We start from the raw sequence: 17,207 nt of genomic DNA on the forward strand, positions 1-17,207 counted from the left end.
GGCAACCGGCTCCATAGTGACGCTCTCAGTCTGACACTGATTCACGCAGCGTTCACGCCGTTTGCCACCCTGGAAGGCTGTGAATATCTGTAGCTTGGACTTATTTATAGTGAACTTCAACTTTATCTAGAAAGTGTTTTATTTGGGTTTACAAACTATCGAAGTGATATAATTATTTTATTAGCAAAGTGCTATATACATAAGTGTAAAGTGCAAAAGAGCAGACCCCTATTTTGTCACCTTATCAAAGATGTGGAGTATTATTTGAAATCCTTATTCTTCTTTTGTAATAAAAAAGCTGTAATTCCTGGAACCTGTGTTCTGTTGGCGTGATGATGGCATTTTGTGTAAATAATCTGTTTTATGATATTGTATTCTTGTCTCCTTTATTTTATTGATTTTTTTTCTTAAACAGTTTTTTTCATTGTTCCATTTACTTTTGTTCAGTTTATTAATTTATGTGTTTATTTTATTTTTCATCTCAGTCCCCTTGGCTGTGTATTATTTGTGCAAAGTTTAATGAAAAAAAAAATGGATTCGGGCTCGGGAGCGCCCTCTACAGTCTGAGCACCCCTGAAGAAAAAGCGTTCATGCCTTGTTGGAATTATCAAATATGGAAGATTTGAGAAAGCAGAGTGTAAAAGAGCTGTACAGTGGCTGTTTTTGCTTTGAATATATATTTTTAGAACGGTTAAAATACCTAAATTTCAGTTTTGACCCGGAAAAAAATGGATTAGCACGTTATAATTTGATTCATAGTAATAATTACCACTTCCATAAAAACGTATGGGAAAATTCTTACTTGTGGGAAATGAAATCTTACTGCTGAAATGTAACTCCTACTAGTAAAAGCTGGATTTTTGATACATGATAATTCTACTTTTTATCTTACTTGTGAATTCTTTCTCTGAGTATTTTGTATTTTATTAGTATTTTACTTATATCTTAGAACTTCACCCGTATTTTACTTTTCCCTTGTATTTCATTTGTTAAAATTAGCTTTCTAATAACAAACTTGGGGTTAAAAAGTTTACTTAGTAGCTTACTAGGAGGGGTCTCTTACGTCCTCTCTTAGGGTCTTATTACAAACAGAATTTACTACATACAAACGACTCTTATTTCGAATAAAATCCATGCTACCGAAATGGTTGTGAAAACTGCATTTTTATCTGATCTGTCATCAGTTTACTGCTCAACATCACTACAGAAAAGTTCTGACCCTGCTTTATTTGGCACTTAGAAGTGTAAATGCGGTAATTCACAGCCAGCATGAGACAAGACTTTTATTTTGAATGTTACTTTTTCTCAGCGGTCTTATGTGTGTAGTGTCAAATGCAGCTAGCTTAGCCATTCGCCCATTTATGCGAGATAGCTGGCTAGCGTTAGTTAGTTTAACGAAGTTCCTTTCAAAATGTCATCAGTCGAAGAAATCGAAGAACTCCCCAACTCTGCGTCGGACGCAGTGGAGGAGGAAAAGGCAATTAGCGACAATGTCGAAGGAGAACCAGACATTGAAGACGAAGAGCCTCCGCGAGGTGGAGGATATGTGTTTTACAGGTAACAGCTAAATACTGTAACGTTAGCAAGTGTCACTGGATGCTAGCTAGCTAACCTAACTAGCTACTTAACCTGGCTCTATAACTTTAAGCTGGCCGTTATAGCACCACCTGTTTGCTTTAAATCGAATTTTCGGCTGTTCTAAGATGCGCGTTTACAAATAATGGAGTGCAGCGCTAACGTTAATTCATCTTGGGTAGTTTCATATCGGTGGAGATTTATAAAGCTAAGCTGGTTAGCCGGCGTTCCAGTAGCAGTGAACGATGAGATGAATTTGACTCTGGTTTCGTCTTGCTAACTAGCTGGCTACGCTAGTGTTAGCTAACATTGTTATACCATCAAATGCATGTGCACAACATAACTAAGCTTCATTCTTTTGTTTTCAAAGGGATAGGAAAGAATGGGCAGATCTGGAGCCTGTTCCTCAGGACGATGGGCCCAACCCTGTGGTGAAAATAGCCTATTCAGACAGATGTAAGTATATCTGGTAAGACTTCACACACACCCATTTTGGTATAAGACAGTAGGCGCTCTGATCACTAATGGTTTGCCTTTTACAGTCGCAGATGTGTATGACTACTTCAGAGCGTTGCTGAAGAATGATGAGAAAAGTGAGCGAGCATTTGCGCTGACCGCTGAAGCTATTGACCTGAATGCAGCAAATTACACTGTATGGTGAGTTTGTACTTTGGAAAATGGGTGATGATAGTAAAGTACATTATATGGCCAAAAGTATGTGGACATCCCGCCCAATTATTAAGTTGAGGGGGCGGGGTGGGGGTTAGGCGCAACTCCATGTTAGTTGCTATGGTTTTGGAATGATATAGCCAGGAAACTGATATAGGTGTGATGGTCAGGTGTCCTCATACATTTGATCATACACTGTACTTTGCATAAGAGTGGTAAATTTATATTCACTTATGATTGTGATGCGCTGACAAATCATTGCTAATGTTTTCTTCATATTTTGTGTGCTGGGTCATGTCTATAGGCATTACAGGAGAGTACTGCTGCAGGCTTTGGAGAAGGATCTGCGAGAAGAAATGAAATATATCTCAGCTATCATAGAAGATCAGCCCAAGAACTACCAAGTCTGGTAAAACACCAATGCATCAGTCATTTAAGTCATTAATTTCCAGCAACTTCCTTTAATAGTACATGGAAAATGTTCTGCTTGGTCTAAAGTGACAAAGTTATACCTTGTATGAAGATCTGCAACAGTGGTGCAAAAGTTTTGTCTTGAGGTCACAATTCAGTGCTTGTGGATGGCCAAAAAGACAAAATAATATTAATAAAGAAAGTAAGTAGGCTTTAAATGTAATTTAGAAGAAAGGTATTTTTATAACGTTTCACTATTTTTAAAATATTTTATTTAATTTATTTATTTTTTTATTTTTAACCCCAATTTAGTCGTCTCGAATTCCACCCGCTAGTTAGGACTCCCCCAATCACACGATGCTATCAACGCTAGGAGGGTGAAGGCTAACACAGGCTTCCTCCGAGACCTGTGAAACCAACCACCGCATCTTTTCGAACTGCCGCTCACGCAACGTCACTGGACAGCCGAACGCGCTCGGAGGAAAGCGCCAACCGCCAGTTCTGTTACGTCAGCTAACAGACGCCTGCGCTGACTAGCATCGCGTTGAGTGACGTGGGGAGAAGGAGGGGCCATCCTACCCACCCAGAGAGAGCCAGGTCAATTGTGCTCTCTTGGAGACCGGCTACGGATGGCTGTAGCATCACCAGGGATCGAATTAAACTTTATTTTAAAAAATATTTTAAAAATGGCTCCCGAGTGGCGCAACCGTCTAAGCGTTGGCCCTATCATCAGGAGATCGCGAGTTAGATCCCTGGTGATGCTACAGCCATCCGTAGCCGGGAGTCCGAGAGAGCACAATTGGCCTCGCTCTCTCTGGGTGAGTAGGATGGCCCCTCCTCCTCCCCCCATCACTCAGCGCGAAGCTAGTCAGCGCAGGCTTCTGTTAGCTGACGTAACAGATCTGGCGGTTGGCGCTTTCCTCCGAGCGCGTTCGGCTGTCCAGTGACGTTGCGTGAGCGGCAGTTCGAAAAGTTCGTCTCGGAGGAAGCCTGTGTTAGCCTTCGCCCTCCTAGCGTTGATGGTATCGTTTGACTGGGGAAGTCCTAACTAGCGGGTGGAATTGGAGACGACCAAATTGGGGAGAAAATACAAAAAAAAATACAGTTTAAAAAATTTCTCATTGGGTGAGGGAGTGGGGTTAGGGCAATTTGGCCAAATCAAACATTCTTTTGGGCAAATTTTGGCCTGCATGTCACACTTTGCCCCTTAGCCCTGATCTACAGCATGCCCATTTAATTTTTTGATTATGTGTGTTTCAGTGATAAAACTCACTTTTAAGCCGGTGTAGTTTAATTGATTTGCAACTTTTCTGTACGATTGCTCTCATGCAAGCTCAGAACATATGGATCACTTTCAAATTTCAGATATACACTTTAATAGCTTAATGACCAGTTAACTAACCTCTAATTATTTTACAGGTTGTCACGTCCTTGTATTGTGTTCTATTACCTATTTAATTGATGAAGCTAAGTCACTTTGTTAATTACAGGATATATTATTTGATTTTGTCTGTATGTACTTATGGCCATGCATACACCCACTGAGAAGCTGCTTCTTTGTGCGTTTGACCTTTTTGTTTGTCTATAACGTTAAACTTGTGTAGTTAGCGGTCTGCCTCTTGATATGCTTTATTCTCTGAGTTGATATGTTTACAGTATTGCATTACTGTTGAAACTATTCTGTTCTGACTCTGACCTCTGTCCTTGGCTGAAGGCATCATAGGCGCATGGTGGTTGAGTGGCTTAATGATCCATCCGAAGAGCTGCAGTTCATAGCAGAGATCCTCAGTCAGGATGCCAAGAACTACCACGCATGGCAGCACAGACAGTGGGTCATTCAGGTAAAGGTCCACATGACCTCACTCCGTAGCAATACAGCTTTTCTTTACAGCCTTGCAAACTTCTAGTAAGTGGTATGCCTGTGTTATTTGGAATTTGGTTTGTTTTGAAGCACAGACACATGAAATCATAAAAAGCAATGTGAGGGTGAATCTTAGAATAGTTCAGGTGTCGCAATAGCCTGTTTGAAGCTTCTGATAAGGATGCTGTAAGAGGTGAATTACAGGAATAAATGATGAGTATAAGGTCAGATATTTTACATATTGAGAGATTTCTTCAGCAAAATTGTTTCATATGAGGGAATGGAGTATCAGAGGACAAACAGTAACCTTTGTGGGAGAATAGGGAACAGTCGCATAGCATAAGGGTCATGTCTGTGCTTGTCTCCTCTATTCTGATATCTTTAGCAGATGAGGTTGGATTTGATAGTTTGCTTTATTGCTCAGGGACTGTGTTAAATCTTGTGTCAGCATCAGATGCATGTACTGTAGTGAAAATGAATGCTAGGATAGGCTAGGAGCTGCTAGGACGAAGTTGCTAACAAACATTGGAAGACAAGTCTCCTAAACTGTTTGACAAAGCCAAGGACAAGGACAGCAGAAAACTGGTCCAGACAGAAGTGAGAACTGAAATAGAGGAGCTACATGTGAGCCATGTGGTTGGGATGCGGCAGCAAAGTGTGGGAACAAGCTACAGATCTCCTGTTCTGACCTCTGGCAGGCAGAACCCTCAGGATAAAGTTCTTCATCCAGTCGGTGTACGATGTGTTGATCAGTTCATCAAACCTCTTCAGTTGGGGCAAGAGTGAAACGCCACTTTGTCAGTTGTACCAAAAAAGAGGAACATTGGAACACATCCTGAGCTGTTGCCCTAAAGCGCTAGGGTAAGGTTGCTATCGTCGGCGCCATGACCTGGTGCTGAAGTTAACATCAGGTACCTTTTAGCAATGCCCTTGAACGGTCCAAGAAATTATAACCACCTAGAAAGGCCAGTTTATTTGTCCCAGCGGAATCCTAGAGAATCCAGAGTTTAAAACTAGAGTCCATACGTAGTACAGCAAAGGACTGGCAACTGAAGGTGGGTCTCGGAAGGCAGCCCCGGTTCCCTAGGAACATCGCAGAGACCACCCTGTGCCTTGATATTGTCCTCTTCTCAGCAACAACAAATCGAGTGCTGGGGCTCCTGAGTGGCACCACTGCCTAAACGTTGGCCATATCATCAGGAGATCGCAAGTTTGATCCCTGGTGATGCTACAGCCATCCGTAGCTGGAAGTCCAAGAGAGCACAATTGGCCTCACTCTCTGGGTGGGTAGGACCAGCCGGACTCAGCGAGATGCTAGTGAGTGCAGATGTCTGTTAGCTGGCTTAACAGAACCAGAGCTGTTGGCACTTTCTTCCGAGCGTGTTCAGCTGTCCAGTGACGTTGCCTTAGCAGCAGTTCGAAAAGGAGCCAGTGGCTCATTGCAGAGGTCTCGGTGGAAGCCTGTGCTTCCTTTCGCCCTCGTAGCGCTGCTGGTATTATGTGATTTAGGGACTCCTAACTACTGGGTGGAATTGGATATGACCACATTGAGGAAAAACCAAAGCTATAGCCATTGCTTGAGCTCACTGAGGCCAGTGAGAGGAAGAAGGCCAAATACGCAGGTCTGGTGGAACAGTGCTGCCCAGGGGGGTTGCGTGCTACATGTGTGCCTATAGAAGAGGGGCTGCAGAGGTTTTCTTGGCTACACACTTTGCAAAGCGTATAGCCTCCTTGACATTACAGGGCAGCACAAGAGAGGAGCCATCAGAGAAGATGGCTCTGGATAAAGAGGGCCGATCCATGGTGTGCTACTTGGACACAGGCTGAGAGTTGATCAACACTGGTAGGGTTACCTGGGAGAGGGTGTCTGATAGTTGTAAGACCCAAAATGCCCAGTGACTCCAGGTACCGTCACTAATGATGTGCCCAAGAGCATCACATGATGTATGTTAAAGCTGATGTCATTTGGTACAAGACGACAAAGGACAGGGCTAAGGGAGACCTTTGTAATCGGCAGGTAAAAATGATCACCACATACATGGAGATTTTGCACGGTAACTTTATTAAATTATCCTGTTGCTACTTTGTGGTTCATTGCCAAAAATCAGTTTGCATGTGTCTGTGTCGGTAGGAAATCAGTGGCACAGTGTCAGACTGCATTTCATTGTTTGTTTTTGCAAAATGGAATGAAACACCTAATTTTTGTAGGTTTATTGTTATTTGATATGTGACTTGTAACTCTCCTACAGTAATCAAGCCTAAGATATGCTCCTGTGCTGAATTTATGTAGCTTACTGACGCAAATATATGAAGATTTTGATTCGTATTTGTGGATGCGGTTAGGGTGGTTGTTGATAGTGTTTGTTAGCTCCGTTAGCCTAGCAGCTCCAGTTCAATGCAAAAGAAGCAAAACACCGGACAAATTATTGGCTGATTGACGGCATTTGGGGTAAGTGGAAAATCAAATATAGAAACCATTGACTGCTTCAAAGACCACTTAATTTGTACCTTTTTAATCTGCTGAACTTGGTTCAGTAGCTGTAGCTGCAGGCTTTGTAACATGTCGTAGCTGTATTGTATTTGTGTTCATACTTTTGTGAGCAGTGGGGTAGTGGATTAGTCTGTATGTAAATGTAAAATTTGAAGCAGAAAGCTTTTGGGTGTCTTACAGCATGCTTGTTTGTGTGATTTCAGACGTATAACCTGTGGGATGGTGAGCTGGAGTATGTAGACGAGCTGTTGGAGGAAGATGTGAGGAATAACTCTGCCTGGAACCAAAGGCACTTCGTTATCACTCATACCTCCACATACTCTTCCCCTGAAGTACTGGAGCGAGAAGTGCAGTGAGTGATGCAGTTACACAAGGCCAGTTTTGTCACAGATATGTTACATTTAAACAAGGATTTTTCTTTTTCTTCCAAAAGTGGATAGGTTTTGGTTTCATTTTATGGGTATCAGACTCCATTTGTTTTGTTTGTTGTTTTTTACAATGACTTATTACAGGTGTTTATTTATTCTTTCTCTTTTTTGGAAAAAGGTACAGCATAAAACAAATCAAGAAAGCACCCCACAATGAAAGTGCCTGGAACTATCTGAAAGGGTATGTGTCAGTAAAAGTTTCATTTTGCTTGTGTGAGTGTTCATAAATCTTCAAATTTGTAATTCGGAAGGTCTGTTTATGTTCCAGCAGTGTAATGTTGACACACAAACAGTAGATGGTGCCATTTACTGTTATAGTAGATTCAGAGCCATTCCTGTGGATTTTAATGAAAGAAAAGGGAAAAGCTCACTACACCAAAACAGCCTGTTAGCCTGGAACAGCTCAAATACTAGCTTGCCTAATTTTACAATCACAGTACAAAATGTAATATGCTGATCACATCTACATATGCCAAGTGGAGATTTTATCTAAAACGTATTTAAGATGTATTATTGTATTTAAATAAATTGGTGTCTTTCTTGAATTACACTATATTGTTTTTTTTCCTGGTTAGATTTGACTCCCAGTGCTTTTTTACTTATCTTTTAGTATTTTTCATAATTATATTGTTTTTTTCCTTCAGTTTTACTGAATAGTCTTTGATTTCTTGTATTTTTATGAAGCACTCTGTAAAACCCTTTGTACATCTGTGTTTAAAAGGTGCAGTTTTTTTATTTGTTTGTTTGTTTGTATAATTATGGACTAACAACCTTGTGTATGGTTTGTGTGGGGTAGGATTCTGCAGCCTGGAGGGTTGTCATCGTACCCTGGGCTGCTGGAACAAGTTGAGGAACTGCGGGAGACATTCTGTTCTCCATACCTGCTTGGGTTCCTGGTGGACTTCTTCGAGGACGCGCTCGAGACCAGCAACACCAAGTACGACCAGACAGAAACACTTAACAAGGCCTTGGAGGTAAGCTCAAAAGGGGTTGTTAACTCACAGCCCCCACCTTTATTTGGTTTGTAGTAAAGAATACTAAGAGTAGTATAAAGTGTATAAGTATATACATACTTATTTGCATTTGTTTTCTGTAAAATACATATAAATATATAAATAAACTGAAGCATTTTGTGTAGAACCTTTAAGGAGTTAAAAACAGATGCTGGTGCTGCACCAGCTCACTACGACTATGTTTATAGATGCTGTCAAACTAATTTAGAGCCAGAGAACATGAAAAAATTCTACTGACTTGATATAAGTGAAATCAGATTTTGGAGCAAAGCAAACCATTGCTTTTCAGGTGGGAACAAGAAGGCAATGGTTTTGCTCCAAATAAATGGCTGTAAAGTGAAAAACAACATTTGTACACTTGGCATTGGGCATGGTGAGCTTGGAGTCTTGAGTGGCTGCTCCAGAGCATCCAGTTCTGTGGACAATGCCTTTCTATGAAGATTGTACAAGTCTTATAAATTTATCGGTTATAGTCTATAACAGCCATGAAATCAATAGGTAGAATTTTTTTTGTTTTTGTATGCAGGGGCGTTCTGCAGTCTGATGCGCGATCTGAAACTCCAGTCCTGGTTTTATTTCATTCACACACTCAGCATTGAGCTTTCCATAAGTGACTGTCACACTACCACTTAAGGAAAACACCATCAGAAACAGTTTTTTCATTCTTAATTAGAGCTTAATGTTTAGTCATTGCGAGATGTTTTCCCACTGAGTCAGTTTATGGGTGAAACAAGGAGATGCAGTTTGTAACGCACTAAAATGAAGAGATGAAGAGGAAGAAGATATGGATTCATTAAGCAGAATTTAAGTTAACAGTTCTAGCCAGTGCAGTTCAAATACAGACATTGGGTAACAGCTAGGGCTGAAAGATGAATTTGTATATCAAAAGCACAATTCAAGAGTGCAGTTTTCATATCGCAGGACTTACTATTTTTGTTGTAGCCTATATGATTGACCATGTTGTCTTAACAGTGTTGTTTTAAGCAAGGTGAATGTGAATTTAATAACACAGCTTGTGAACTGCACATAGATGAGTTCTAGTAGATGAGTTCTGACCAGTCAGAAGCAGTCAAATATACGTGTTCTTTGACATCATACGTGGCAGTTTGTCAAACCACAAGAAAATTATCAAATGTAATTATAAACAAATCATTAGAAAATTATAAAAACAGCCTGGACCGCAATTTATAGAAAATAATCACAATTCAGATATTGTCACTGTAAAGTCACAATATTGATCGGAAGAACTGCAGTGAGATACTTTGCACAAATGGTTTAGCTCTAAGAACATTCTGCTAAAAAGTTTGTTACCAACTCACAGAATAGCTCTACAGCAGCACTGAATATGTGTCTGGGGGAGTTTGAGGATCTGCTTCAGCGTGGAGCTTTAAAAAGAGTTAACAAATCATAGGAGCAAACATAAATTCTGAAGTAAAAGATTGCATCAGTGTTAATGCGTACGTTTTTTAAGACTTGTTTTTACTTGCTTTTTGTTGTCTGTAAAACTCAAACTCAGGCCTTAAAAAAGCCCTGACGTATCGATATTTCAGAATGGCTTATCGTTCTAGCCCTGTGTATAAGCTGTGTTTGTGTAATTGAACGACTATGTCAGGAGAAGGTGCACCCTAAAAAGGATAAATTAGAAGAGGTTTCTGAATGCTTTTGGAAATATAGTGTACTCTGAATGTTAGGACTGGATAAACAAGTACACAGCAAAAGCTCTAAAGTAGCACTGGGCTAAATGATTTTGACACAAAGGGCAGATCTGAAGAATTTATAATGCTTTGTTTAATCATGTAAAAAATTAAAGAAGGCCTCCTCATGGCTACGTACAAAAGGAAAAAGAGCATATTCAATTTGATAGCTTTCTCCGGTGGAATCAGATCATTTAATCACTGACATGAATAGAGAGCTATTATAACGTCTGTGAGGTGACCGTGAGAACCACATAAAAAGAATTTTATATTAGAGAGGATTAGATTTAGTCGAGAAAGCGCAGATCTATAGAACGGAAGGCGTATTATGCAGGAGAGTATTACAACCGCTTGCATCCTAGGAAGAGGAACGTTCACTAGGTTTGATCAGGTTGTCTTTGATATGTTCTTAAAGTTTAACAGGATATTTTATTTCTCTTTGACTCGATTTACCCATAGCCGTACATATTTCATCAGGCTGTTTTGATATTTTACGATTGGACAATCCATATGAAAATCGTGTTGAGACCTGTTTCCATTTTGATCAAAGGGAATCAGATTTAGAATTGAAAGCCCAATATTTTGCCAGAGATGCTGAAGTATTAACCTGTTGAAAGATTGATGAATGATTGATCAGGAACAATGAACACTCTGTACACAGCGGAAAGGAAGGAAAAGAAGAAGAACGAGAAGGAGGAAGGATCTGAGACGTGCACTTGCACTGTGTTCATTAATACTGATATATTCCACCTCTCCCTCACACTCTCTCTCTGCCCTGTTCTATCTGTCTCCCTCTCTTTTTCTCTCTCATATAATCCAGCGATGGCTGTGGTGTGCTGTTTGAGTGGCAGCGCGTGTTGGATGAATATGTGGCGGCTGTGGTTGGGTTAATGAGGTTTCAGTGCACTGTGTTTGCTACACTGGGTTGTCATGATGATGTGGATGATTGGAGTTTTGGGACAGAAGGCCTGCTTGATTTTCTGCTTTTTGTCCCCTTGCAGAGTGATATGACACTGCAGATACAGATTTCAGCAGCAGTCAAACTGTTGCGATTCTCATACAGAGAGATGGAGAATAATGTAGGCCTTTTCCAACGGTAAAGGGGCAATAAAAAATGAATGTCCTCTGTGAGAAGAACAGAATCCTGTTACTGTAAAATAGACAAAGCAGTGTTCTAAGAAGGCAAGTACGTGTAGCGAGTACACAAAGATTCTTTAATTAAAACATTACAAAACAGTTTTTTTTCCTCTGCATCTCCTGCTTGAGGAGTGGTGTTATGAAAACAAAAAGGTACAGCAGTGCAGAATTGGAAGCAGTGACCTTTTTAGATAGAGTATGAAACGCTGAATATTGACAATCGTTAGCAGTAGGGTCGCTTTTCTGGAAGCTAAAGGGCTTTCACTGCCTCACTGAGAGGTCTGGTTTTCCCGTAGGAATGCTACAAACCAGTGTGTTTTCCTGTGTGAAAAATGCCATGTCTTTGCTGACCTGTCTCTAATGCTGTGGAGTTTACTATTAATGTTGAGATCACTGTTCACTAAATCACTAATTTCATTGTCTTAATAGAGTGCATTAATTGTTGCTGCAGCATGTTAATTGGTTATCTTCTCTCCCTTTCCCTCTCCCTCTCCATCTCCCTCTCTGTCTGGCTGAGAATGTTTATGTTTGGTCCATCATGATTATGAAAATTTACCTGACAGTTAACTGCCGTGTATATAAAATTGTAATTGACAATTTTATCATCTTTTTTATTAATTTTGTGCAGCTATTAGGGTACAAGCCTAAAGTGGTCACATTGGCCAAATTAGGATACAAGACAGCTAGTTGTGAATACTTAGTAGCTTCCAACTGAAAACAGAACCAGTTTAAGCACAAATAAACAAACATTACTGAGTGCTGCCCTTTTAAAGATGTTCTAGCACCACTCGGAAATGAGAACTTTTGTTATTTTTGACCCATGATGTGTCTCTTTTAAATGTGTTTTCTGTTTTCTTTTATTTACATGAATTTTCCTCTGAACTGAGGAAAATGCATCCAATTTACATGACAGTGGGAAAACTCAGGTTGTACATGAATCAGTCAGTACTTGGATTTCTGTCCAAATACATGAGCATATGACATGTATTTGTACAACCCAATTTCCAAAAAAGTTGAGATGCTGTGCAGAATGTAAATAAAAAAAGGATGCAATGATATGCAAATCATGTAAACCATATTTTAAAGGAAAATACTACAAAGACAACTTATAAAATGTTAAAACTGAGAAATTCTATTGTTTTTTGAAAAATATATGGCCATTTTAAATTTGATGCCAGCAACACGTTCCAAAAAAGTTGGGACAGGGGAATGTTTCCCACTGTGTTTCATGGCCTCTTCTTTTAGCAACACTGTGTAAGCGTTTGGGAACTGAGTAGACCAGTTGCTGTAGTTTTGAAAGTGAAATGTTTTCTCATTCTTGTTTGATATAGGATTTCAGCTACTCAACAGTTCGGGGTCTCCTTTGTCGTATTTTTCATATCGTAATGCACCAAAGGTTCTTAGTGTTGACAGGTCTGGACTGCAGGCAGGCCAGTTTAGCACCCGGACTCTTTTACTACAGAGCCATGCTGCTGTAATATGTGCAGAATGTGGTTTAACATGGTCTTACTGAAATAAGCAAGGCCTCCTCTGAAAAAGACGTCCTCTAGATGGCAGCATATGTTGCCAAAACATATGTATATGTGCAAGTACTGGTTTTTGGCCTTGTCCATTGCATACAGAGATTTCTCCAGGTTTTCTGAATCTTTTAATGGCATTATGTATCGTAGATGATGAAAAACTGTCTTTCACAGAGTGGTGAACCCCTCCTCATCTTTACTTCTGAAAGACTCAGCCTCTCTGCGATGCTTTTTTATACCCAATCATGTTACTGACTTGTTGCAAATCAACCAACGGGTTTTATTTTAGCATTACACAGCTTTACCAGCCTTTTGTTGCCCCCGTCCCAACTTTTTTGGAACGTGTTGTTGGCTTCAAATTTAAAATGGGCATATATTTTTCAAAAAAACAATAATATTTCTCAGTTTCAACATTCGATATGTTGTCTCTGTACTATTTACAGTTAAATTAAGGGTTTAAATGATCTGCACATCATTGCATTTTGTTTTTATTTACATTTTGCACAGCGTCCCAACTTTTTTGGAAATGGGGTCGTATGATATGGCAAAAATATCAGAATACAAGATATTTTCATGAAACACCATATGCGTCATATTTTGTTTTTATTTTTTGTTTGTTTTTTTTTTCCTAAGAATTAGTAAGTTGGAGCAGACAAAGTAGAACCTGTAGAGTCACATATAAAAATAAAATACTGTAAATATAATACTATAAAATGTGATTCTTGAGCATAGTTTTTTGCATCAGTTGTATGTAAATGCTGGGAATTCATTTGAAGAACACCTTTTTGTACGTTTTCTAAACGAGGCTGAGATGTCTTTATCTGATTCTTTAAAATCTGATGTCTTTTACATTACCTCTTGAGTCCTTGTTTAAACATTATTAGGTGTTATAAATGTGAATGTAAACATTCTCACTGTCCTGATCCCTCTCTGTCTCTTTTGTTCCCAGCTTTGTGAGCTGCTTGCCCAGGAGAAGGATACTATTCGGAGAGAATACTGGCGCTATGTGGCCCGCTCCCTTCAGAGCAAGTATGGCTCGGGAGAAATCCCTTCTCCACCCTCCTCCAACCCTGCCCCCATGGAGCAACAGGAGACCCCCAACAATGACTGAGAGAAAGAAAAAACAGAGCGAGTGAACCACATATGTGGATAACTGGTTATAGAGAGCAAAGCCTGAGAAACCCTGACTGGGCTCTGTGTGTATGTGCAGTCTGGTTTTACCACATTGGTAAATCCCATTACATAGCTTTTGCAAGTCGAGAGAGGCTTTGTGGTCTCTGTCTAGTCATGTAACAAGACTTAAAAGACTGCAAAGAATCAGTCTTAGTTTACTAGCAAAAGACTTATGTATGAAGAGGAGTTAGAGGAGTTTGGAAATTCACACCAGCAGATAATGGCTCTCAGTTACAGCGATCTTTGGTCTGCATCCAAACTCTACAGGGGGAAAGTCATTTAGCAAAGGAACTGTACAAATATGTAACTAAGCTGCGAATATAGACAAAACCTCTGTTGCCAAAACATTCACTAGACTGTATTACAAAAATTCTGCATTGCTCCCAACTGTTTTGTTTTTGTTTGTTTTTTTGTACGCTTAGAATAAATAATGGTTAACACCAAGTAAACTGGAGGTGTTATCTTATCATTGTATCCTATATTGTTCATGTAGAGGAGTGATTGGTTGCATGCAGGCAGGCTCTCCTGTGACTAAATATAAGACTTTTTAGATGTTAGAAATTCTGGGAATTCCACCAGTTTTTGTGCAAATTTTGCTAAAATTCTGCATAATTCAGTTGTTGAGATTTTGCAGTCGGACTGGTTTGATGTGCAGTGGTTGCTTCTAGAGAAAATTACTCTGATTACTTAGATTTCTTTACATTAGCGGTATAGAAACCAGGGGTTGCACGGTCTACAATGCAAATATTTGAATACTATCCATTTTATTTACTATCCAAAACAACAGGTGGCGATATGTGACTGAGTTTTAATATGTTAATGTTGACGATGATAAAATAGTGGTAAGTCAGACAAAATGAGTTTTCTGTGGGTGCTGCTTAGCCTTGTAACACTTTTTATGTACAACTGTCATGAATATTAGGGGAAAAGTGCATTTTAGGACGAAGCCTTTTCATAACGTAAAACAACGTTTCAGGTGTGAAACAACATCATCATCATCATCATGAAACAGTATATTCTTAACCATGTAGAATAATGACTTTGTGTGAGATACCTTTTGGAATTTTAGAGGCATTTAAATTTAAATCTTGGTGCGTTTCTCTAGAAGCTCTTTGAGGGATGAACAATCAACATTAGTGGCTCATTTGTAATTGATAAACAGTGTGGATGTTTTTATTAGCGTTTCTTTCTCCAGGCCCAAAAACAGGAGTAGAAAGTGAAAGTACATGCATGCCACAGCACAAACTAACACAGTTTGCTATTTTTTTTAAGTTCTATTTTCAAATGCACGCTCACCAAGCACTTTATTAGGGACACCTATACACCTACTCATTCATGCAGTCATGTAATCAGCCGATCATGTGGCAGCAGTGCAGTGCATAAACACATGCACTTCGGGTTCCACTTCTGTCAGCCAAGAATAGAAAGTTGGTTGCAGTGAGTACAGGCTCACCAAAACTAGACAGTTGAAGACTGAAAAAGCAAAGCCTGGTCTGATGAATCTCGATTTCTGCTGATGCACACAGATGGAAGGGTCACAATTTGGCGCCAGTAGCATGAACCCATGGACCCAGTCCAGGCTGGTGGAGGTGGTGTAATGGTGTGAGGAATGTTTTCTTGGCACACTTTGGGTCTGTAAATACAAATCAATCCCTGCTCACATGCCACAGCCTGTTTTGAATATTGTTACTGACCATGTGCATCCCTTCATGGCCATAATTTACCCATCTTCTAATGGCTACTTCCAGCACGATGATGTGTAATGTCACAAAGCAAATGTCATCTCAAACTGGTTTCATGAACACGACAATGAGTTCATTGTTCTTCAGTGGTCTTCCCAGTCACTGGATCTGGATCTGGAAAGGTATTATATTGGATTCAGGATCTGAAGGAATGGGAGATTCAGAGCATGAAAGTGCATCTGAAAAATCTGCAGGAATCGCATGATGCAATCATATCAACATTGACCAGAATTTCAATTGAATGTTTCCAACATCTTGTGGAGTCCATGCCACAAAGAACTGAGGACGTTCTGAGAGCAAAGGGAGGCCCTGCTCAGTATTAGTGTAGTGTTCCTAATAAAGTGCACAGTAAATGTATATGTATACAGTGCCCTTCAAACGTATTAAGCCACCTTAAAAGCAACCATATTCATCTGGGTTACAAATGACACTTATACAGATTGTTCCAGACAGTATTTTTTATTGTAAACCAATGTGCTCAAAGTCAGTTTTCACAGTCAAAATTCATTGTCAATAGATCTTTAAAATAAACTGAAAAATGCTGCTTGCTTAAATATTCAACCCCTTCAGACTAGTACTTGGTGGAACCACTATTGCTGCAATAACAGCTTTAAGACTGTTGGGTTAAATATCTACCAGCTTTGCGAGTGACTTACTGTTCGTGAGTGATTTTCATATGTTCTTTTTAGCACATTTGCTTCAGGTTGTTCAGGTTGGTTGGATGACGCTTGTGGACTGCAATTCCAAGCAGTGCCACAGGTTCTCAGTTGGACTGAGATCTGGACTTTGACTTGGCCATTATAAAACATTCACCTTTTTGTTGTTCAACCACTCCTGTGTTGCTTTGGCTGAAAGGTGATGTTTCTATTCAGCTTCAGTTTCAGCAGATTAAAGCAGGTTGTCTTGCAGTTTTTCCTTGTATTTTGCACCATCCATCCACTCTTCATTTTTAACAAGATGCCTCTGAGACAAAGCATCCCCACAAGAAGATGCTTCCATCCCTTCCAAACTTCACTGTTGGGATGGTGTTTGTTGTGGAATGGATGGTGTTAGGGTTGCACCACACATAGCATTTTGAATTTTGGCTTCTTTCTAGCCACCCTCAAAAACAGGCCTGTTGTATGCAGAGCTCTTGATATTGTTACCTAGTGCACCTTTACTCCAGTCTCAGCCACTGAGCTCCGATTGACAAGATCACTGAGTGATTGTGGCTTCCCTTACAAGTCTCCTTACTCTGAGGTGGAGTTTAGAGGGACAGTCTTGCCTAGTCTTGTCTAAGTGCCTTGGTGTTATGTTGCAGCTTACATTTCCTCACCATTGATCCAGCAGTGCTCACTTGGATAGCCAAACACTTGGATATTATTTTGTAGCCTCTTCCTATCTTGTACATGTCTGTAACTTTATTTCTAATGTCTTTAGATTTGGTCTTTACTTCAGATGCACTGTCTGACCAGTGATGTTTGAATTAAGGGGGTCTTATGGTGAGAAAAGGT

General features: G+C 39.9%; 1 protein-coding gene across 1 annotated transcript; it reads left to right on the forward strand.

Annotated features, from left to right (window-relative positions):
• Nucleotides 1-1,324: 1,324 nt before the first annotated feature.
• fnta (farnesyltransferase, CAAX box, alpha) lies at nt 1,325-14,415 on the forward strand. Its single transcript, XM_036568641.1, has 9 exons — nt 1,325-1,557; nt 1,946-2,031; nt 2,118-2,232; nt 2,549-2,653; nt 4,370-4,496; nt 7,211-7,359; nt 7,554-7,616; nt 8,232-8,409; nt 13,749-14,415. The coding sequence occupies exons 1-9, from the start codon at nt 1,412-1,414 to the stop codon at nt 13,908-13,910; spliced, it is 1,131 nt and encodes a 376-aa protein (XP_036424534.1). The 5' UTR covers nt 1,325-1,411; the 3' UTR covers nt 13,911-14,415.
• Nucleotides 14,416-17,207: the final 2,792 nt, after the last annotated feature.

Source organism: Colossoma macropomum, unplaced genomic scaffold (genome assembly GCF_904425465.1).
Source record: "Colossoma macropomum unplaced genomic scaffold, Colossoma_macropomum, whole genome shotgun sequence".
NCBI classification, from domain to species: domain Eukaryota; kingdom Metazoa; phylum Chordata; class Actinopteri; order Characiformes; family Serrasalmidae; genus Colossoma; species Colossoma macropomum.